The sequence below is a fragment of the Aquila chrysaetos genome, chromosome 2 (assembly GCF_900496995.4).
Source record: "Aquila chrysaetos chrysaetos chromosome 2, bAquChr1.4, whole genome shotgun sequence".
Taxonomy (NCBI): domain Eukaryota; kingdom Metazoa; phylum Chordata; class Aves; order Accipitriformes; family Accipitridae; genus Aquila; species Aquila chrysaetos.
The window spans coordinates 24,148,089-24,173,611 of record NC_044005.1 but is presented as its reverse complement, the minus strand read 5'-3'; the positions used below and the strand labels follow the sequence as shown (position 1 = coordinate 24,173,611).

General features: G+C 35.1%; 1 protein-coding gene across 2 annotated transcripts in view; it reads right to left on the bottom strand.

Moving 5' to 3' along the window:
- The window catches only part of CEP128 (centrosomal protein 128), a 150,570-nt gene that overhangs the window by 1,440 nt on the left and 123,607 nt on the right, over positions 1 to 25,523 (bottom strand). Inside the window, exons 21-24 of one of the 2 annotated variants that reach the window (XM_029996103.2) lie at positions 19,912 to 19,989; positions 17,823 to 17,936; positions 13,478 to 13,586; positions 8,509 to 8,643 (exon numbers count right to left, since the gene is read on the bottom strand). In XM_029996103.2, the coding sequence (XP_029851963.1) occupies positions 8,537 to 8,643; positions 13,478 to 13,586; positions 17,823 to 17,936; positions 19,912 to 19,989 (408 nt within the window). In that variant the 3' untranslated portion in view covers positions 8,509 to 8,536. Of the gene's footprint in view, positions 1 to 7,137; positions 8,644 to 13,477; positions 13,587 to 17,822; positions 17,937 to 19,911; positions 19,990 to 25,523 lie in introns of those variants that run through there. The other variant, XM_041129510.1, reaches the window with a different exon arrangement.

Here is a 25,523-nt window from a genome sequence, read left to right as displayed (position 1 = left end):
AAAAAAAATCTAAAGTAGAAAAATGAGATAGTGCTAAATTATTCTGAATGTTTACAGTTTTGTATGAAATTATTTTTATAAGATCATGGATTTTTCAGTAAGTATTTGTTGCTCACCAGACCAGCACATGCTCTAGACTTGCAGACCTCCAAAATGCAATGAAAAAGCAGGTTGAGAAAATATTTCTCCCTCCTTTTCTCAAACTTAGCATGAAATTGTAACTCCACTGGTCTTAGAGACCAGGCCTCTGCTAGCTTTGGTGCAGTCAGGATTTCCAAGCACAAAGGATTAATTTTCTTTTTGACCAGTAAATCTTTACAGTGTATGAATACGTTTATGTATGTCTATGTCTATAAGAAAGATATGTAATTATGTGAACAGGACTATGCATGACATCTGCATAGCTATTAAAAGTCTGAACACACCTTTACATTTCAGAAATCAAGTTTGATGGAAACTGCAACAGCTCTGGTTACCACAGCAATGTCAGCTTCAACATGCTGCCTTCTCTGGTGCATTTTACAGGAACAAAAAGCAGCAGCATGCTTATACGTACACACAGAATCAAACTCATGAGAAAGGAGGATAAACAAGATGAAAATTTAACAAAGAAAAGACAGATAGACATTTTTTCACACAGATGTCCCTAATACCCTGCTGAGAGTTGAGCTTATATGGGAACGTGGTCAGGGAGCCTTTTCTATTAAATCAGGAACTGGACTCCTTGCTTAACTACTGACAAAGGCCTTTCAAGGTCTTTATGCCAGGAAATAATTGCATGTTGAGGAATTTCATTCCACTATGCCTATCTCCATTACATTAACAGGTACAACAAGGTTTAGAGGTATGAAACCAACCTTTCTGACATCACACCAGTACACAGACATCCTGCATTTGTGTAATTCGTTGAAATTCTGCAGATTCTTTACGGTCACTTCACAGTGTACTGCAGTGGCAACAGTAGACTCGGAAATGTGATGTAATATGTTCAGTGTCACATGTATAAGATGCCTGGACAATCTTAGTTTTAGAATTTCCCAACCTAAATGCTAGATCACAAGACTAATTTTGTTCCAGATTTAGAATACTAGACATAAAACCCACTGTATTTTATTCAAATTAAATGAAACCAAAAGATCTGGGGGCAAATGACTCATGCATCAACTAAATTAATTAGGAGTGCTTGTAATGAGGTATCAGAATTAGCTGCTTTTTTAGTTATCCCCAAATTAAATAGAAACTGGCAGCATAAAATGACAAAACATGTTCCAGAACTTAAAAGTGACTAACATACTTTTTTGTCACACTCTCCAAGGAAAGAAAAAAATTTAAAAAATCAGCATTTGCTAATAAGCACATATAGAAATTTCAGCTTCAGAAGTGATTCACCTTCAAAACCACAGTAATACACTGAATGGACACTCTTACCTGCTCTCTAAATGTTTATCTATTTGTCACTTTCTTCTGGTAATGTAATACCAAGGCTCAAATTTGGACATCTGACCTATTTGTCAAATACCTTGTACCAGCCAGCACGCCATACATAGCACATCAGCTATCACCAATGGATTATTTCAAGCCTAAGATTCAGTGCACAGTACACATAACAGAATTTCCCAAAGTATGGACATAATTAAGTCTAAATCAAAGCGAGCAATTCTTTCACAATAAGAGATGACACAAAGCGGGATTGATGTCTGCTGATTAATATATTCAGGGGCTTCAAAGACAGTCTGTAAAAAAGCTGTGACTCTAGTGAAGTTTAAGAAATTACTCGCGTTCTGGAAAAAGGAAGTGTTTCGTGACTGATACTTGATTTTTCCGTTTCAACAGAGGTTTTTTTATCTACCAAATAATAATTTTTCCCACTTTTTTTTTTTTTTTAAACTTTGTTGATTAGGCTTTTGTTAATTTTACAGACCTCTAATCAATCAACAGACAACATGCGCGGCTAGTGAGCCTCACCACTGATGTAGCTCACACTGACGAAGGTTTCTGCATTTTCTAGCTTTATGACTGCACTGGAGACCTCTCCAGTGAAGACAAAACAAAAACCTCCATGGTTTCTGATGGACTTATTGACATTCTGTTAGTCAAAACATATAACAAAAATTCTGCCAGCTACATGATGTCTTCATGGTTGCAGCTGTTTGGATGAGATTGTGTTGTCAGTGCTGCACACAGCAGTGAAAGCCTCATTAAAAATGGTGCACTCATCGAGCTCCATACACAAAATAGCTTATGCCACAGATGCAAACTGCTCTTTTGGCCAGCAGTAAAACACAGCTCATCTTCATCATTTTCCACACTAAGTACAAAAGTGGGTCACTGGTGGTTTCTGTGAAGAGCCTAATGCCAGAACATAAATTGGGCTGGCTTCCCAGTTCAATGCTTGTTTAACAATGTGACACAGAAATCCACATTTGCAGAATGATACTGTGTCATCAGTTGGACTTGATGATCTTAAAATTCTTTTCCAACCTAAACGATTCTATGATTCTATGATCACCTTTAGCAAATTTCGGTATTGCTTCTCAGAAATATTTTAGATGTCAGCAACTGTTTCTACTGAGGGCAATTTGATACTGACACACTGAAGAAATACACTTTGTAATGTGAGGGGTTTTTAGGTTCTACACTAAGCACTTAGGCAGATCTAAATTAGTTGTAGCCTCTTTTTCTGCCTGGAATCAATAATATTTCAGGGTTATTGCAGCAAAGTCTATCCTTTACTATTTTCCTCTACAAACTGATAGTAGAATGAATGGGCATTTAGAAAATCTAAACAAACGTAGTAAGACACATTTACTTTTGCCTGTGGGATAATCTTTAAAAGTACGCAGCATGTGATCTGATGTTAGTCAGTTTACCAAGTAGGTTTTATTTGAGTAAACAAATAAGAGTGGCAGAATTCATATGAAAAGAGATCATGTTATAAGAAACAACTGCCTTCAAAATTAATGCCATTCCCTGGGCATATCAACTACCAAAATTATTAAAATGGGGTCTTCCGACATACTAATGCACTGTAGATGGCAAATGAGAAAAGCAGTCTAAGATCAAAACAACTCTGGTCTGAAGACAGATGAAAATAACAGACAATTCAGAAACAATTGCTGTACTTATTCAAGCAATACACCTATTAAGGAGCCATGTCCCTAAATAAAGAGAGCACAATTATCCTAAAAGAGATATCTTTATGCAGTTCTCGTATTTAAAGGTAATACTTTAATGAAAACATGTTAACAATCAGGTTCCAAAAATATTTAGTTCCAAATAGCACCAAGTAGATACCTAAATAAAATGACTAGAAATTTTAAAAATATCATCACTGCATATTTTCTCAAGGCTCATCATATTACAGATTTTGCCACTATTAAGGCAAGAGAAAACAAGATCTCATTCTTACAGCCTGAGAAATGGCAGATGTGCAACTTCAGCTTCAGAAACATTGAGAGCTATTGTTGTTAGCACAAATGATAAATGCTCGATGTTGCTGTATTTTAACCACAGCAATCCTTCATTTTTGTTATCAACATTCCCAGAGGCATTAGTTTACAGATTTTTGAAAGACCGAGGTTATCAGATTCTGCTTTGCTGTACTTCTGCATGCAGCACTAAAATGTTTTTCAGATTTAAAATCTAATTTAGCCCTTTACATAGAAAAGCAAAACAGTTCATACTCACAAACGCCTAGACATGCTTACAGAAAAGAGTTGAGATGAGTTGTGCTAGAGTAGAAAGTATTTTAGTATGTAAAAAAAATAATTTATCCAAGATGGACTCTTATTTAGGGATCACTGTTATTTAGGTGTAAATACTAGCTCTAAAGCAGTTTTTTAATTAAGACATCAAGAAAAAAAGTGTTCTGTAATTTTAATTTAATCATGAGCTGCTTTCCATTCCTTCTACTACTAGTTTTCCTCTACATCTGCTTCTAAATTCTACAATTAGATCAAAAACACAGGAATTTGTGTCATGTCCTCCTGCATATCCATTTTTGACAAGGCTGCATCCCCAGATATTGGCCTGCAGCTCACATTAACTTCAGTATCAATTATTTCTGTGAATTGAAGACAGGGCTTAGAGAGAGAGATAAATATATTACTAACACTCTTTGAACATGAAGAGTTTAACAGAGCCATGGTAAAATTCAATTGTAACAAGCAGTCCCGCATAAATTTATGAATAAATTCTTCTGCATGTTGTAGATATGAGAATGTATTCAGGTTTCATACTACTACTTTTTAGCCATAAAAATGGTATCAGTGTTACAAAAATACCTACTTGTTTACTTTCAGGGTAATACTGGCACTTTCATTCATGAAAAATCCATTCAGTGCTACACAATGCAGAGACTATGCCTTGTAAGCCAGAGATGAACTGATATGCAGATTCCTTAGCTCAAAAGTGTATTTTAGAATAGTATTTTCTTTGTTCTAAGGAATTTTAATATATCTTCTTTATTTACTTTGGTGGCATAGCAAGTAAAAATGTGGCTGAAGTTTGAATATCCAAGGAGTACTATCACCATCACCGAAGATCAGCTGCCATCAAAAATTTGAGAAGTAAATATAAGAAAATTGCCTTGGTTTACACTGTAAAATTTTATTCTTATCCTGGACTAAGTTTTATTTTTATTTTGATGTTTCTTCTTAGGATGGCATAATTACATAATAAAAAAATAATTTGGAAAATTTAGTAAATACCACCTCAAAAGTAATTAAAAATAAGTGCTCTTAAGTCTGCTGTAAAACATTAAGGAATTGAAGGGCATGAAATTTAAAGGTTAGTCAAGTGACAATTATCTGATGCTGAAATAAAGGGCCAGTGCATTTCTCAAAGCACAATATTGAACCACTGTATTTCAGGACAGCATTAAAAAAACACAGATGCTTGATATTAGCTTGTTAAATCTGTATGTACTTTGTACATACATACAAATTTGCCTGATTTACCAAATGCTGAACAGAACAAAGAAACAAACCACCATTTTTAGGTTTGATACCACATTTTTTGACTATTGAAAACTATTGCTTTGGGCAAGAATCGAGGAACAGGTCATTAAAGGGGTAAGTACTAAAAAAACCTGATTACCAGAAGGGAGTGCAATTCTTAAGATCTGAAATATACAAAATATTTTATTTAAAAATTATCTGCTTTTCCACTTTAAAAACTGAAACTGATCAGAGGAATATTACACCAGGCCAATATGGAAAAAATATTATTTCTTAAACCACAAAGGGACAGTTTCATATAATGTCATGAATGGAACTTTAGCCTTCAGTAAAAAGGAAACAAAATTCACTTTGTAATATGAACCTCTATCAAAGGTGGAAGAGAGACAAATATTACATGCTATCTGGACTGCCATGCCAAGAGAGTAAATTTAAGAAAGAGTTTACTGGCTTTGGAGTCCGTACTCCTACTCATTAAAAATTCCTCTTTTTTTTGTGGTTTGACTTCTTCCCTTCTGTTCCCCCAGCCCTTTTAGAAAATTTAAAAAAAGGATATGAAAGTCTGCTGAAAACCCAGTCACACGGCCAAAGGCAAATATACTAAGCACTGAGCATATTTAAAGTCTTAAAGCCAAAATTATTCACCTAGTAGACATTTCTGTTCTGGACTCTACAAAAATCGATTCAATACTTGATGTAATAATAAGGGACTTCAGACTGCTTATCCTTAGTTTTCTAACACTATAAAGCAGTAGTGATACTGTTTTAAGGAAACATACTTTAGATTTCTGAGTTGCAAGTGAGGAAAAAAATGTATAAATACGTAAAATGGTAAGAGCAATCAATGTCCAGATTTTTACAAATTCCTTAGGAAGAAAAGAGGACGTTATTTTTCCATGAATTACTTCTTAGCTGAGACTCTTAAAGCACAATTCATTTACCAACAGGCGCTTTACCTCAAAAATTTTTTCACCTTCAGTAAAGTGGGTTGGGCATACTTTTATCCATCAGCAATCCATGCATCAGACCTCATGTCCTAGTTTCAGCTGGGATAGAGTTAACTGTCTTCCTAGTAGCTGGTACAGTGCTATGTTTTGAGTTCAGTATGAGAAGAATGTTGATAACACTGATGTTTTCAGTTGTTGCTAAGTAGTGTTTAGACTAATGTCAAGGATTTTTCAGCTTCTCATGCCCAGCCAGCGAGAAAGCTGGAGGGGCACAAGAAGTTGGCACAGGACACAGCCAGGGCACCTGACCCAAACTGGCCAACGGGGTATTCCATAACATGGGACGTCACACCTAGTATAGGAACTGGGGGGAGTGGGGGCAGGGAATCGCCGCTCGGGGACTAGCTGGGTGTCGATCGGCGGGTGGTGAGCAATTGCACTGCGCATCATTTGTACATTCCAATCCTTTCATTATTGCTGTTGTCATTTTATTAGTGTTATCATCATCATTATTAGTTTCTTCTTTTCTGTTCTATTAAACTGTTCTTATCTCAACCCACGAGTTTTACTTCTTTTCCCAATTTTCTCCCCCATCCCACTGGGCGGGGGGAGAGTGAGTGAGCGGCTGTGTGGTGCTTAGTTGCTGGCTGGGGTTAAACCACAACACCTCATTACAACATAAGGTATTTTGAGAGCATGATTTACTGTCTTATAATACATTTTAAAATGACCTTTCTATATTTTTAGCCATAAATTGTTGGTACCATAAAGTCTGCAAGCTGGTGACATTTTATTTTGCAATTCTTTAATATTTCACCAGACAAACCAGCTAAAATATTTTAAATACCATATTTCCAGCTGTGCTCTGATCTAATTAAAAAAATAAATTACAAATGTTGGATACACTTAAAGTAAGTTTAGTTTATGGTAACTGTGGCTTGAGCTAAACACTGCTTCATGACATCCACACTCTTTGTAGACCATGACACAAACAGGTTTCTATTTGTCCTGCCTTCTCCAGAGTAGAAGTTTATTTGTTTATGTTTTTGCCTTGGCCCTGTCATTGCTGTTGAGATCAGAAGAGATGGATGGGCCTGTTTTGCTTTCTTGACCTTCTGAGTGAGCAGATGTGCCAGAAGTCTGCAAAAAGCCAATGCCAGCACTACAATACATAGCATTATACACATAAAAAAAGGTAAAAAAACCTTTTTTAACCATACTAGAATTTTTTAAAATTTTAAGTAATTTAAGTGTATAGAAAATGAAAGGAAAATTAATTCAATTTTTTTCTCATTTCCTTGTCTGATTTTGATGTTCTCAGCAAGAAGTTCTGTTTGAAACAGGCTGAATACAAGGGGATTGTCAAGTAAGTGCACTGTCCAGAGAATCCACTGGGACTGCAGAACACTTCTTCAGAAAATTAATTTAAAAAAAAAAAAAAAAAAAAAAAGAATGAAAATGTCCTGTTTTCAGGTGGCACAGAGTGACCTGCTTGTCACATGTCTGAGACACCTACAGTGCTAAAAAAAGACAGTATTTCAGAGTAGAAGAAATACGAAAGAAGCCTACAAAACAAAATGGTTTCAATGGCATTCATGTTGCTACAGTACTCTGATAGATTTGGCAAATTTTTTAAGGCAATTAGTAGCGATTCAACCAGAAGCACTAGAAAGGAGGATAAAATAAGGACCATCCAAAACACTTGCGCTTCTTTTGACAGCAGAAAATTCTGCTGTGATGTGCTGTTTGAGACCATAGTAACACAGAATTGTATCCAATTTGTTTAGAATAGAGATATCAGAATAAATACAATTGTACGATATTGTATTTCCCTAACATTTTAAAATCAATATGACACATCTCTTCTAATAGAGAACAAAACAGAATACATAAATGATCAGTGAACCCTGCTATTAAAATTTTCACAGCCACATAACAGTGCCCTTCAACATGCTTACTACAGATGGGTGAGATTGAGGTGCTGTTAAGTGCCTTACCAGAGGTCATCTGATAAACTGTTCTGGTCAGAAGAATAATTCTAAACAGCTTATAACAGATATATGCTGAACCTGAAATCATGATATGAATTTCCACAGATTTTGAGGAAATTGTTTTGTTTAATATTTATGACTTCTTTCTTAAATAACTGTTGCTAACTGGAGAACCTAAAATCAAAATGTTTCTGCACAACACTGTATAATGACTCTCATAATAAATATTAGGACAAAGGTAATTTCCAAATATTTTTTCATTATTAATAATGTTATTAAATGTTATAAAAACCCAAATGTCAGTACAATTCCTGTACAAGGATAAATAACCTCATAGCAAAGATTAATATCACAGGTCTTTCATTTCATATTTCAGGAATACAATAAATTTAGTTTAGGAGGACTGCAGAAACAAATACAAGAGAATAGCATAATCCCAGAAAACCTTTGGTGTACAAGTTACATAAATTATCACAAGAGTTCATTAAACTCACTCTTGGTGCTCTTTCATTTAAGTGTTTGGCAATAGCTGAATCATTAAGGGTGCATCACTCCTATAGCAGATGGAATTACTACTGTTCAAAACCAAAAAAAGAGTGGAATGGAATTTACCACAGAGAAAGCTGGTGTGTAAAATGTTCTACTGCTTCCCTCTTTCTGCTTGCAGCTTCATTTCGCTGACAGCAATATCAGTGGAATCTTCCTTGGTGGCACTTGTATCAAAAGGAATCATTCTTTTCATAAGTGCTAGAAATAAGTCAGACAAAAAAAGTAATTAAACATCTTCAGAGAAACAGATACAATTTGCTGACCAACCATCAATGTTTATATGAAACATATATTTCATTACACAATATTATAATTTACACAGCAAGTAATATGGTATTAATAAATATTCAATATTCATAATGCTATGAATTGAGAAACTGACTTATTTTTCTAGAGAAACAGATTTTAATACTATATAATACAGGCATGGCCAAGAGCTTTCTTACACAGAAGAAATGTAAAGTCTATTTTTTAAAATTTGATAATTCCACTAACATTTATTTTCCATTTAATTTTCCAGCATTTTTGTTTACATAAGACAAAACAAACCTGAAGGAATATCTTTACCAATAGCATGGACTAAAATCAACAAGTGACACTGAACAGGTGTTCTTAGGATAACATGTATATACCTTCACAGCAGGGTGCATATAATGCTTATTTCTAAATACATTATATTGCATCAAAATCTAGACAATATGAATTGACAGAACATGTTATGATAAAGTGCTGGAGGAAAAAAATCCAAACATCCAAACATCTAGCAATAATTTAAGAAAAGGCAGAAATTAAGGGGAACAAAGTGGATATCAGCTTATACAACATACCCTTCTTCAAATGGCCTTCCTTATATCGTAACTGTGTAAGAAAAGTGATCCTTCCTGACAGTTTGTAATAAATATCCACAGTGCAATTTTTTAATAGTCCAGTAAAATCTAGCAGTATATAACCAAAAGTTATTTAATAGGGAGTAAGTCTTCACAGTTTCATTAGGAGGAGTGAGATGTTTTCACTTTCAGAAGGAGAAACAAATCACTGTATTTGGGACATTAGTGAAAGAGTGAGTTATAATTTTTCAGCATAAAGTTTTCAGCATTGGTCTAAAACTATGCAACTGTGTGCTATTTCAGCTGTACCTCTTGTGGTCCGTATTCAAAGTAAAGTGAAAAATCATAAAGAAAATTCATTGCCAATCTAAATCAATTTGCATTTTTCAAAGTGATGACGTCAAGTTTCCAATCATTCCAGGTTCTTATCCTTGAGCAGCCTTAGAAGGTTTTGTTCTAGAATGGTGTCCCATAGCATCATGATGTTACCATGTCTTTTTACTTTTAATTGTTACTTATTTATAAATGTCAATACAAATAATCTTAAGAACTTATGAAAAAGTATACATAGAGGGATAAAGACAGACATCAGCATACACTGCAGGAGTTAATTGTTATGACAATAAAATCAACATTCAGGACAACTTGTTTTTATTCAACCATGATATCATTCCTACTATATAACAAGAGCGTTGTGTATCACCAGAGAAGACTGTGATCCCAGCTACAAAGGTTGGGAAAACTGGTGGCTATTTTCTTCTCTGTAAAGTCACAGCTTATGAAGCCCTGGAACATAAATTCCCAACAACAACAAAAAGTCTGAAAGCCATATGGCTTTTGGGAAACCATCCAGGTTAAAACCTTGAAGTGATGAACTGTACAAAGGGAAAGGCAGGATCCTATTCACAAAGCTAATGCAAAGCATGTGTAACTCTAGGGACCTTTGTAGTACAAAATTTAAGAAAAATACAGTGGCCATGAAAAACATTTTCTGAGGATTATTCTTTAGATAACAACTAGTAGTTACTTTTTAGACCAACTGGTTTGGTCTCATAATACAGACTGCAAACTACGTCTAATGAATGCTTCCTTGTATAAATTATTTTCTCAGTTAAACTTCTTTCTTTCTAAGAAAATGGATATAGAAATAAAAGCTCATTCCCACAGCATCTTTAAAATAGTTTGTTATGGAAAAGCTGTTATAATTGTAGAAATTATACCAGCAACATGAAGACCAAACATAAAACAGAATGATAATGTTAATTACTTTTCCTTTTAACTCCCTGCCGCACTGGCAACTTCTTACTAAATATATGTATGGAAGCAGATTGTGCCCTTATTTATTTTTTCATACTTTTTGTCCTTCCTTCTTCAACCAATTTTAAACTGAAATCCCAGGATCCCCCTCGCAGATAAATTAAATTATATCAAACGTGTCTGCTCTCCTCCCTGGTGCTCTGTACAAGTCATAAGAGACCCGCATTGGGAAGAGAGCTTCTCGTACTACTACTTGACTATATAATTTGTAAGGTTTCATGAATTTAAGAGAGATGGAGTGGGGAAACATGAAATCACAAAGGCTTGCAAAAACTGCTCTAAAAGGTAAACGAGAAAAAAAAGTTCATTCTTCTGTTTCTGAAGAAGTAAGGAGATAAATTAATCACAGAAAATAGGTGATGACATTTATAGGTAGATTTATTGAAAGCTACAGGAGGTTTGGGAGCAAAAGACCTCAAATTATACTTTGCTGTCAAAGTTTCAAATTATAGCTAATTAGTATCATTACTGAAATTAAAAGTTCATGGTGTTTATGTGACTAACATGACTGAAGAAGCTGATTTTATCATTTTCCACTCACTGGCAATTACAAGAAAAGCTCCATAATGTTAATACCATTGCAGAATTTTCACTGTCCTCAAGAACTATAGCAACAACTTCAAAATACACATTTGACTGGTGGAGATCAGGTTCAGCATAAAGGTAAAACATTCAGTCACTAACCAAAATCTCTGGAGTAATTCACATACCTTAGTGCCATAAGCTACCACAGACATCCACAAAGGGCTGTGAAAGATGTGATGGGAGCTATGGAAAACCTATGCCTTCCTGGAATGACAGCTAGAAGCATACTCTAGGACATCTAAAATGACACCAGGCATCTTCAACAGGCACCTGTCTTGCTCTCATACTTGCTTACTAAGCATAAAGAACATACAATAGCACTAACTCTTAGGAGAAAAGAATCAGCAAAGTGAGAAATTAAGAACACCACCTTCATTCTATCAGAGTCAAATCAAGTCAGGGATAGGAAAAATATTCTCTACTTCTCTACTTTAGCCTCAGAAAATTTGACTAATGGATTTTTATAGAGTACAAGGAAGAAACTAAAACTCTCAAGATCTTTGTATCCCGTTCCATTCCCTTAAAAACAAATAGGAAAAAGTGAAACACATTCACTGTTTTCTTACTTTTTTGCTTTTAAAAAAAAACAAACAAAAAAATTTAAAAATAGCTCTTTACTATCTGGGCAAAAGAACAAAACTCAAAACACTCTCAGCACCATTCTGGGATATGGAAAATATGAAATATGAATATCAGCTCTAATTCATGATGTGAAAAATACCTTCCCAAAAGTTTTAAGCAAGGAAGAAAAAAAAAAGTCCCTCAGCCATGCCTCAACATGGTTTCAAAAGGAGCCTTCCTCAAATGAGGAAGACTTTACAAAAATGTCATAACGACCAACACTGAATCACTACTGTCTTTCAATCAACATTTACTTTTTTACCTCCAGAAAGCTTAGTGCTGGTAAAAACCAGTTGAATCAGAGAATAAATACCCAGAACTGGTTCATCAGATTGGTATTCAGATCACACGGATCCTATTTCTCTGACAACTGTCTAAAATTGATTAAAAAGTACTAAAGTAACAAGTGCCATTCAGGTTAAGCAATACAAAGATACTGTAACATTTTAGGAACATTTGTGGCACATCTTTAAATTCCAGCAAGTTTTTGCAGTGGAATCACGGAGTTGTTGAGGTTGGAAGGGACCGCTGGAGGTCATCTAGTCCAACAGGCCTGCAAGGTATGGGTTCCTTCTTTTCTATACCCCAACCAGGCTGAGCTGTACTTTGACTTGCAAGACTGACAGGAATTAGGTTAGGGAAAATGGAAAACCAACTCTGAGTTGGGGGAAACTATTCCTGAAGTACAGATGAGATGGAGGCATTTGCTATTCCCCCTACTGTTATTCAGCATGCTCTGCAAAAAGATATTAATCACAACCCACAGATTCTGAAAGGAAAAGAAACCAATTATCTTTAACCTCATCAGATCAACTCAGGACTTACTGGTGAGCAGTAATGTACTGCAGCACTCATTCTAAGATGCAAAGGTTTGAAACTGCAATGAAGCCTGAAATAGGACTTTCCATTACATAGAAGGCAACTTACTGAATAGGTTCCCAGTACACAAACTGGCTATACTGAAAAGAAATGGAAGGTGATATCCTTCTGAAGAAAAGTATTCCGATATCCATGTGCTGATATGCTCAAAAACAACCTTAAAAAACCTTTTTTAAAGTTGGTTTTGACACTCATGCAAAGGTGTGCCTGTACCAGATAAAAACCTAGTATTTCCTATCTTTTACTGAGCAGATCCTAGCTGTATCACAGATCTTGTGATCTTGCATGACCACAAGTTGTACACGCACTAGAGGATAGAAAAAATAGTTAAAACCAACTATTGAAGTAGAAGCTGAAGCAGTGAATTCAACTTTCACTGTTAAACTGCTACACAAGCATGAGACTAACTGGTACAAATGAAAAGATCTGGGAAATAATCCTTGGCTGAGGATGTCTCTCTGGTCCCTAAAAAGATACACAGCTAACACAGGTATGATTCTTCATGCAGAGATTCAGAATCCAAGTGCAGCCTTTTTTTTTTTTGGTGTAGCTTTGGATGCCAAACAGAATATATTGTATGTCCCAGTTAAAAAACCCAAAAAACTATCAGTGGGATGTAATGAAGTACTTCCTAGACAAAGGCATCCATCCAGTATCTAAAGCTAAAACACAGGAGGACTCTTAAGATGGTTCTAGCATATTTTTTTTGGTCAAAAGAGTCTTATTCTCTCAAGTAAAACAGCTTTAAAACAGGAAAATACATTACTTGTAAATTTTTTTTTTTCCTATGAAACAATACTTACAACCTGAATCTGAGATCAGTGAGCTGGACAAAAAGCTGTTTTGACTTCGCCAACTAGAAGAGGGGGCAGCCACTTCTGTATCAGAAATTTCAGCATCCATTTTCACATCCTATGGCAGCCAAGTAAAAATAATTTTTCTGTTAATATCAAGCAGCTGCAAACTTTCACAAAAAACATACAGTAGCACACATACAGGTATATGCTGCGATTTCACACATGCTGGAAAATACTGATTTGAATTCTCAGAATTCTCAGTATTGCAGTTAGGTTCAAATAAATTTGCTTATGAATTTCATGACCATTTCACCACTACAAAATCTCTGCAAAAAGCTGCTCTGCCTTGACAAAAGCATTGGGAGCATTGCAAGTTTTTGTCACTCCTCTTTCCTGTTTACATCACATCCACAGTTCAGGACAAAGCATAGCGGCAGGGCAGACATCAGCGAATGATGAATTCCTCATCAATGAATGGTCCACATGAACTCACTGAAGTTCCACAAGTAAGTAGTAATAAAAATTAAATCCATTTTCCCTGCCACTGAGGAAACTCAATCTTCATTGATTTCTCATATCAAAATACCTGAAGTTGCTTTTCTATTTTTCTGTTAAACCATTAAATAAAGTCTGAAGTACAATGTTACTATTTATGGCTAGACCTATGCAGCACAGCATTTTGGTGAGTAAAGTCATTTTGGTCCATAAGATAAAAAAAGAAGATAATTTTAAAAAGGCCATTTAGACAAAAATCTCTGTAAATCTTTATTAGCACTGCAGCAAGTAGTCCCCAGTTGCAATACCTTCCAAAATAAGATTAAGAGCTTGGTTTGGTATCCAAATTACTCAGTTTCTTGAAATGAGAAGAGATAATAAGGCACAAATGCATCACTTCATAAAACACTTAATTTTCCTACTGAATTCTTATCATAAACAGCCTCAGGGAATTTTGTTAAAAAATCTTGCAATTTATCATTCATGCTGATACTACGATGTGAAAACTAAACAGAAAACAAAAAAAATTCAACATTAATTTAGAGTTACAATGAGCTTTTGTCCCATCACTGAAGAGGGATTTATTCTATTAAGACTAATGGGAATTACACATATTAATCCCCTTATGTGCTGATGAGAGACTTAATACCTAAAGTGTACATAGCACAGTAACAACTTTTAAAGAATAAAAAAAGTTTGTGTCTTTTCATTCTGCTTCCAGAAATGCTTAGAACAGAGCTTTTAAACAAGCAAGGTGCTTCTACCAGCATCTGCAACATAAAATGGCTTTCTCGCTACTGAAGTTTTAACTCACAGAATGTGCCTTTTTTCATGTGCTTCATTTACAGTTACATCTGTATGCTGTGTTTGACTAGCTGGTCAGATGTTCATGGCAGGGAAACTGTCATAAAATATTTGCATCTACCCATCATAACATTCATCTTGAGTTTTCTTCTAGCTTTCTCTTTTGATTTTGCTTCAGTTGGTATTTGCTATTATTTACTTTATTTTTATACGTTATATTTACCTTTCTTTTTCCCCAATTTCTTCTTTATCTACTACCACTCAGCCCTTTCTTAGTTGAAAAAACATGATAGTTCTACTTGATGGTATTCTCCCAGCCTCTGACCTCCTTTAGTACTGGAAATCTTACATTTTAACACATACAAATAGCAATTATGATTTTCCTGGGTGTCTAAGCAACAGGTATTTTACAGCCATCTGACAAGACTACAGAGGAGGAGGAAGACTGAGTGGAGACAAATGAAATCATAACAAAGGAAGAAAAATAACTGCTTTTAGGGGAATGTTCAAGTTTGGTTTCATTTTTGCTCCTTTAAATGGAAAGAGGGTAGGACGCAGGATTAGACAATGCCTGTCTGAGATTAATGTTGGCAAGCAAGCTGAAAGAAGTGTATTAGAAGAAAGGCTAGAAAGATCATAATGGAGGAGAAAGATTAATTCCACAAGTAATTTTATCTAAAATGGTCAATGTAAGAATTCTACAAGAACTCCCTTTTTTAAAACATGCATTTTCTTATCACCTACCAAAAACTACTTTGTATAGCAGAAGCACTACGTTGTGTACAGAGCATGAATCAAAACTATCAGAAAGAATGAATTTTGATGTCAAGCCTACGCTCTTCCACCAATCAATTTCAGAGGCTCCCAACTGACAAATAGTAAAATAAAAAAAAATTAAACAACAATGCATTTGAGTTAGTTCCAAGAGAGGGTAAGAAAGGCAAGCATTAAAAAGGGTTTTTTTAGACTAAGCTAGCCTGATCACTGAAATCAGATTAGCACCCGTCTGTTACTTGTTTTTGAACATTCTGTTCTATTTGTAACAGCCGTGACAGCAGAGAGTACTGTATGTCATGCAAAAACGCAATTAGGCCTGACTAAATGGAAGCCATTAAATGGTCTCTGTTGTCTAAAGAAAGAGGAAATATTGTTTTAGAATCAGCTTTATACTGGATTCTGAATATAGAGTTCAAATTATGCAAGCTCAGTACATTCAGTCAGTTTAGTGCAATATTATATTCTACTGTCAGCTGCTTGCATTCCACTTAGCTTTTCGATGTTTTCCAAATTTCAACAGCTACTGAATTAGTAACTCTTATGTGAAGGCAAGAGAAATTCAAGAAACTGAAGATTATCATTAGCAACATACTGAATATCTGTCCTGTTTCTTCCTTTCAATTCTTTCTTTCAGAAGAGCAAGGTGGCTTTTTCAAGTAGCTTAATACCTTCTTCTTACAACAGCAACTTACTAAGCTAAAACACTATTTATTTTACCTTTTCCACTTTTTAAAAGACCTACTGGTAAGTATGTCCTCATTTTACAGAAGGAAGACTGCTATGGGGGAGGTGGGGAACACAAACAGCTTAAAGTTTTTTGATACATGGTGTGATCCTAGATTTTGAGCTCAACTTCTCAGAGACACTGGTAAGATTCATTGTCAAAGAATCTTGAGTTGTTTGTGATAAGCAATAGAAATACTAGCATGATTCTTCAGTTCTGATCATTTATTTCAACCATGTCCACAAAAAAATGTAGTTCTGCTGAAGTAAGCTGATATCACAATGACATGCAGTTAGAAGTGATATAACAATGAACAAGCTAACATGAAGAGAAAGAAAGCACGTTAATGATTGGAAAGATGAACTCATTACAGGCAATGTTTCTAAACAAGAGCACTGTATTTGTATTTGTCCTAGTTTCAGCTGGGATAGAGTTAACTGTCTTCCTAGTAGCTGGTACGGTGCTATGTTTTGAGTTCAGTATGAGAAGAATGTTGATAACACTGATGTTTTCAGTTGTTGCTAGTAGTGTTTAGACTAATGTCAAGGATTTTTCAGCTTCTCATGCCCAGCCAGCGAGAAAGCTGGAGGGGCACAAGAAGTTGGCACAGGACACAGCCAGGGCACCTGACCCAAACTGGCCAAAGGGGTATTCCATACCATGGGACGTCACACCTAGTATAGGAACTGGGAAGTGGGGGCGGGGAATCGCCGCTCGGGGACTAGCCGGGTGCCGGTCGGCGGGTGGTGAGCAATCGCACTGCACATCATTTGTACATTCCAATCCTTTCATTATTGCTGTTGTCATTTTATTAGTGTTATCATTATCATTATTCGTTTCTTCTTTTCTGTTCTATTAAACTGTTCTTATCTCAACCCGTGGGTTTTGCTTCTTTTTCCTGATTTTCTCCCCCATTCCACTGGGAGCGGGGGGAGTGAGTGAGCAGCTGCGTGGTGCTTAGTTGCTGGCTGGGGTTAAACCACGACAGTATTGCAGGAAGTTGAGTTAGGAAATTATGCTCAGCCCTGCTATCAGTCAGCTGGTGACCTTTAGCAAATCACTTCCCCTCTGTTTGCCTGGATTTCATTTATGTATGAAATAGACATCATACAGTATCTTTTGTAAAGAATGCAAAGATCAACTACTGAAAAATCACTATACACAATCTACAAATTAATCACCCTTTTAATGGAGGAAACAGGTTTCTATATTTATCTTATACATGAAAGGACAAGGGAAAATTGAACAAACCAATCAAAAAATTGCTGTAGACAGCAATTTGACAAAGCAGGTAAACACTTCAGAGTAGTAAGACACAGTACGACACTTTTCTGTGAAATTTTAAAGATTTTTTGAAAGTATCCGTGGCACTTTACAATGAAGACAACACTTCTGTCATCAAATTTTACATCAGCCATGGCAGCTACATAAAACAGAAACATTCATGAATGATTTTAATCTGTGTTTGTACTAGGAGTTAATATACATAAAATAAGCTTAGGTTGCTGTTTGAAAGTAATCAGTAAACGAAAGTGGAGTACACATACATACCTTGAATTGTTGGACTCTTTGTTTTGAATCTTCCAGCTGTTGGTGTAGAGAACTCACTATTTCTTTATACTTCGTATACCTTTCCTCAATCATCTCCCTTCGGCAATGGGACTCCTAGAAATGCATTGAAAGATCTAATGATTTTGTAATGTGAAAAGCAGTTAATAAATGTTGGCTGGCTATTGTAAACACAGGTATCACCAAGGATTTTCAATATAGGAAGAATGAATTAATTACTAATTTTCAGGGGCCATATGAAAGCATAATGTTCTATACAGAAAACTAATGTTAAAATGAAAACAGGTTAAAATGCAAACAGCCTCATCCTTAACTGGCAAATGATTTCTTGTAACTCCTTCCAAAATTCAGTAATATCATACCTTCTAACAAAGAAATTCTGTAATGGTGAAAAATTAATTACAATACTGTAGAAACAAGCACTTGAAGAAAAAAAGTGTTCTAAGGATATGGACTAAACAATATTTTCAAATAAGAAAACATAACGCTTCTCACTGAACTAGCTAACGATTCACTTGAATGAATACAACTACCAGACATCTTGTGAGGCATTATCAAAGATTTACTTTCTCTTTCCTTCTCCCTTCCTATGAAAACATTGAGGGAAGAACTTGCTAACAGTGGAAAGCAATGAATGGCTTTGAAATACTTCATTCATGCGTACCACTTGAGAGTAAAATATGCTGTTGTACAAAAAAATCCAATGTATTATTTTCAAATAGAAGAATTAATGAAACTCCAAACTGACATCATTCTCACAGCTAAGGTATAAAGCTTAGCTCTCTTGAATAATATATTATTTATTAAACAATACACAGTTGTTGGTAGGGGCTCATCTTAAGAAAACAGCCTTTAAAAACTAAGCATCAGGGAGAAGGACAAAGCTCAAATTAAAGCGAAGAATTTGGGTTCCAATCTCAAAAATGCTGGCTAAGTGATAACTACAGCAAACCAGAAAATGACAATGTCATTTCATAGTAATGTTAAGCAAGAGAGTGCAAGTGTGAAGGAGATTGTAGAAACCCCACATTCAAGCTTCTGCTTTCCCTAGCTGAGAGCAGAATTTTTCCTTTGGCAGTGTGGAACCATTGGAAACAGAAGGCAAATGTCAACCTCCATCAGAGAAAAAAGCTCTTCTGGGGATACCTGGAATGTGAAATTAAAACTATACATCCCAACAATATTTTTCTTTAAAAACCCAAACATTTCAATCAGCATTTGTGTTCCTCTGTCGATGATGACAGCAATAAAATAGCGTACATGTATTAACACATGACCTCGTGCAAGAACACTGAGAATAAACAATGTTTCAAACAAGTATGTTTTGAAATGTTTATGACTACCTCAGGATCAGAAATTCTATATAGCAAATAAAATGCAAATCATTATGCATTTGTCGATCTGTGATTTAATACTGATTTAAAATTTATAGTGTGCAATGAGGTTCCAAATTATTTTTTAGTAAACCACCAACTTCATGTATGGAAAGTAATAATACAGTGGTTTAGCCACTTAGCCACTGAAGACCTAATGTGAGGCTTATCACTCTTGACAGTACTCCACCACTACTGTCAATATGTCCCACTGTGTCTAACCAAACACACCTTGGTTTGATAGTGGTACTGGGAAAATAAGTGGCAATTATTGGCATTATGTCAAAAGAAAACAAAAAAGCTATAAAGCTCACTTATTTTCATTTATACTTTAAACATTGAAATGACTGGCATAATTTATTTCATTACAAAATTTTAATTTCTTAACAAGTAATATCAGAGTTCACCACTAAATACAAATATTCTGAACCAGTAATTGGGACTTGACCTATTATGCCCAGTTATCAGTGTTTGCTAATGTTATGGTGCACCTCAGCAGTGTTACTAATTAGGACTAAATTTATAACCTCAAAAAAATCTGTATAAACATGAAAATACATTTCTATATGGTTTTGTCTATATAATACGTACATATGTAATTTTAAATATCTTATTAACCAATTTATACATATAGAGAGCACATTAATTAACCAAAATATTTTAGAACTGCTGGACGAGTCAAATGAAGTCTTTCTCACGCCAGTATCTTTGAAATCTTCTAACAGGCTCAGTTTTTCAGGAACTGACTCCAGATGGTCTAAAGCTACTTGAGTACTCTAAAGAACAGAACACAAGATAAACATAAAAAATTACTCTTTCAGCCATCTCAAACATTAAAAACCTATTACATCTATGGCAACAGGTTTATAGGTATGTATCTGTCTGTAAATTAAACAGGTCAACAGTAAACAGGCTGTTAAGGAAAAAGAAGGACAAAAGCACACAGCACAGTTTCCTTAATTTGAATCTTCATTAATAGTTGCCAGTTTACTAAGCAGAACAATACTTATTTACAATTTTGGAGTTTATGTAGCCTTCAGAATGAAATTTTCTTTTATTGCACTTCAGGGAGTAAAGTACATTTAACAAAAATATAAATGTATACTTACAATGTTTATATCTTTGTAGTTAAACACATAGTAGAAACGTTCTTTTTTCAAATACAAATATATGCAATTAGCACTTAGCTAAATATAGAACAATCAAATTTTGTATTTTTGGTTTAGACATACGGTGTGTACTGCTGAAAGAGGAATTACCCCTCTAGGCAGAGTTAGGGTTTGACTCAACAACAAGATTTCACATCCACACCCGTGACACAAAAAATCTAGTCTACAGCAAGATGCAAACAACTGAAGAAAATGAGTATCATGTTTGGGGTTTTGTGCACAGGTGAGGTTGGTTAGTCATGCATAAAGAATAGTCATGCCCCATAAGCCAGATGCCTCTGGAACTTCTCAAAGGCTGCCCTTCTATTATTTGCTGAAGAGCAAGTAGAAACAATACTGTTTATCCTTTCTGAACAACAGTTGGTATTTCCTCTACGATTCTATAAATCACACTTCTTTGGATAAGGTTCTCTTAACCTGATATGTAATCTACCAATAAGGAGCTTCATTAACCACATTACTGCCCTGGCACTTTAAAGCAAAAATCTATACAACAAATAAATTTCATCAATCCTGAAGTCAAATATCGTTATGCTGTAAAGTCTGTACAAACTTGCCCTTAACTACAAAAGCTCTGCTGCTAGTTGGAAAGTCTCAATCTAATGAAAAACATCCCATTTAGATCCCAGACTTAAGACCTGAAGAGACTAAAACTTTCAATCACACCAGGATAAGAAAAATCAGTGGGAACCTCTCAGCACAAGTGCAGTCTACTCCAAAAAGCTGGTTTGTACCACCTAAAGCTCCCTGACAATCTTCAAAAGCAACCCAATGAGTCAAGACTGTAATAGTGTACTATGCTGGGTATAACAAGCCATGAAACATCAGTAGTATTAGCAAACAACAAAAATACTTCACCAATGATTAATACTGAAGGAACTGTCCACAGGCTTCAATGTTACAAAAAAAAGTGTATATCCATGTAAGCTAATTCTTTAGAGAAGAATGTGATTCTTTAAAAGCATAGCTGATGTTTCTTTAGTTAAAAATCAATCACATAAAAATTTATTAAAAAAACAAAATGGGAGAAACAGCAACGAAATGAACACTCATGTGAGCAGGCAGCTGAGATAACAATATCAATATTATTATATTAATAATTTGTTAATAATATTAAACACATTACAAATAAAATGGACATTATATATTGTGTATCAATGTAACAGGTACATTAATAATTTAGTAAGATATTAAATAGCATTATATGCAATATATATTGTACATAAAGCAACATACAAATATTATATATTTATATATTATCATAAATAGCAGTATTATTAAAATTACTATTTATACTGCTACCATGACTGTCTAGTGACCACAGATCTTTTTTCCTACATGCTGCTATTAATTCTATAGACAAGTAGTTACCTGCATAATGAACTAATCAAGCCATTGCTCCTATAACTTATAAGCAATATTGCAAATTACAATAATGCAATATATGAAAAGCCATCACGTTTTGGTTTGAACCAACCACTTGCTAGCTTAATTATATGCTTTCTCATTCCTATAAGAGAGAGTGTACAACCAATCTCTATTCATCTTCTCTCTGCAACTTCTCATTTTACAGACCTCTTGCGATCTTTCCCATTCATAACTTTTTCAGGCTGGAGAGTCCTAGTGTACTTCGTTGTTCCTCACATGGAAGAAGTTTCATGCCTTTGATCATTCTTATGTCTTGTGTAGCCTCTCTAGTTCTGTGGTTTTTAAGATGGAGAGGGGGAGAGAGGAGTGGGAAACCAGAACTGAACAGAGCAACCTAAGTGCAGACACACCATAAATTTAGAAGCAACGATGTCTGTCTTGTTATCTGCTTCTTTCTTAACAGTTCCAAACATTCATTTTTTAAGATTGTAAGAAATATGCTTTCCATAACAAATGAAGGTCAAGTTCCATAAACAATGGGATTCATTTGCATCTCACAGGACTGAATTGTAACCAATATTAAGTCCCAATAAACTAAATTAGGTAGTGGACGTGAGACTGGGTTTTCTGCTTCTGTAACTATATGTATGCAAAAAATATTATTTATGTAAAAGCAATTATCTAACTTTCTGTAATCAGGAAAAATGTGTATTGGCAGTTAATATGTTGACGATATTAGGACCTATTTCTATAAAACAACTACTGGGTTAAATCAGTTTTCCAGATATTTGCATTCTTTTTCCTTCTGTGACTAATGAGGTTCAGACAACATCTCCCACCTTCTAGGAATAAACTTTTACTCTTGAGATTGTATGCTTAGCTAAAAAAGGGTTCTCTGACCCACTGATACATTCTGCAGTACGAATGCAAGATGCAATAGGAGAAAAATATTCAGGAATTCCCAGATCTGGCCCTTTTTTCCAGGATAATTTCTACTCTTCACACAGCACAGAAGATAACAAGAATACACTGCAGTCAAAGGTTCTAGAACAATAACAACTCCATTATCACAGGTAAGGGGAAAGAATTTTATGAGAGGGTTGGATGAATTGTTGCTACAAGAACAACAGGAAGAGTATGAAGCATACAAAATGGGGTAAAAGGATTCACCAGCAAGGAATAATATTTTAGATTTCAAGAAGTACAGGAAGAACTGTCAAAAGTGAAACAGAGTGAAAGAAAGATTCCTTAGTCATTCAGCAAGAACAAGAAAATAGAAACGAGACAGGGAAAATAAAGTGGAGTTAATTTAGGTATGAACCCCAAATGAGTATTTTTGCTTTTCTTTTATACTAACATATTTTGTTAGATTTTAAAAATGTGCAGCAATTATACAAGACCAAATATATCAAGTTATGCCTGAAAGATAGGTGAATCACTTCCTGAAATGAGCAGCACTGAGGACACCCAGTATGAAAAAGTCCTTAATGGGCATGTTGACAACTGACCATGGCAAGTACTGGAAAAAGCCTGGAAGGACAAAAAGGTGCATACTTGTGCTGAATTCCAGTGAATAAAGTAGGGCAAATCAGTTTTACAAAACTTGAAGTCAGAATTAATAAAAGTTATTTCTTCTAACAAGAAAACAGTACTTTATTCTTTCTCACCTGCTGCATGAGAAAGGAGGTTAAGTACATTTCACACTTAGCTAGCTGTGTTCTTCTCTTTACCAGAAAAGAAATACAGAACCTGCAGTTACATATTAATAATGAATTTGTAAAATGGATTCTTCATATTTTCAGGATGCAATCAGGCTGGAGGCCTACATATTGTATTTAAACTGTTTATCACAGATTATAGTATAGAAATGTTTTTATAGTTATAATACTTTTTTTTTGTCCCCAAATGCTACTACACATCTCCACTTGAAAGTAAAATTGCCTAGAGGTATCTATCAATCTCTAATGTTTCCCTCTTACAAGAATCAACCATTTCACTTTTACCACAGTAAAGCAGTATTCATTCATATTTCACACTTCATTTGCAATGGCCTTATGTTCATCAAAGCACTGATTTTCCACTCCATTAACTTATGATGAGAGGCAATGTTTGCTGCTTCTTCCCGAAGTAGCCCCTGGTACTGGTCTGCATGTGTGTTTCTAAGGCTGGGAAATATGAGAGACAACAGACCCTAAGCAATCCAAACTTAACTATACGTGAAACAAAATACTGAATCCTGATGTTCAGACGTCATCCTAGTATCACACAGATCTGATGAACACATGCTCACAAAGTTTTTTACTTTGAACACCAACAACTCCCCTACCCTTTCAGAAATAAAATCCTTCCTCACAGTAACTAACCCCAAAATTGTAACAACCCTCAATCTCTCTTCTTGGTCCAGCACCAAATTAAACCATAAATATTTTAAGCTTATGGTTTATATTTCCTAACACATTTTGCTGAAGTATTGTACTTATGAACTGCAGAAAAATACATATTTGAGATGTCACACAGAGTTGACAAAGTTGCCTGGGACACAGGACACATTTAATGTAGTGGCTCCTCAGCATGCTATAAAACATATTCAATTTACAGCAATTTTTTTTACAACTACAAAGATTTTTGCTTTTCCCCCCCCTGTTTCAATAAAGACGACCTGTGATCTGTTCTCAGCATAAAAGGAACTCAGGCCCTAAGTGTAAGCCCATGCCTTAAGCAATCCCATTTTTCAATTCTTTCTCTAAATTTTAATGCCAAGACCTCATGTCAACACTGTCTGTAAATGGAATTAAGGAAGATGCTCATCATCTGTTCTCCCCGAGTGTCTCCTAAATATATCCCTGCTATTTCACATACTTTTTATGAAAAAAAAAAGAATAAAATTAGCTGTGCTTCAGCTAGTCCTCATTATTTGCATTATTAAATGTAATCTTGAAAGCAGAAGACCAGCGTTCGGGTTATATGCATACTTGGTCCTTAGTTTTTTGGTTTTATCGAGAATCATGTGGATAAAGGATGATATAGGCTACTTGGATTTCTGAAAGGTTTTTTAGATTCCCAAAATTTAAACCTAACTTGACACACAAAATGATAGGCTCCAAGCTAACCGTTACTTCTCAGGAAGTAGACCATGGGGTAATGATACATATTTCCAAGAACTTGATAACTCAGTGCTCAACATCAATCAGAAAAGCAAAATCAACACTGGATATAATCAGGAAAGGAAAAAAAAAGCCAGAGAACATAATTATTCCTGAGCATGAATCCACAGTGTGCTTGCATCTTGACTACTGACTGCAGCTGTGGACCTCTGTTTCAGAACAGAAACAGAGAAAGGTCAGAGAAGAGCAACAAGAATGATCAAAGTCATGGAGCACTGTTTCCGTGTGGGAAATGATTAAATACAATGACTTGAAAAAACAGGATTCTTCAGCCAGGAAGAATTTGCATAAAATCAGAAGTCACATAAAGATAAAAAATTTTATATGGGTTTAAGCAGAAAACTGGGCAAGTTCATGAATGAGAAAGACCATGGAAGGGTTCCAAATTGGTAGAAACTACATCTAAGTCTGGAAGTCTCTGAGCTTTGAATGGCTGGAATCAGAATGAATGAGTGGGAAACAAAATATACGTCAGTCCCGTTCATACACTTTAAGCATTTTATTTTGGCCTTTGTTGCAACGTCTATAGCTGGGCTAGATTGACCTTTGGTCTTAATCAGAACAGTTCCTTTTATATTCTAAAATTCTCACAGTCTTCTGAGCAGTTTG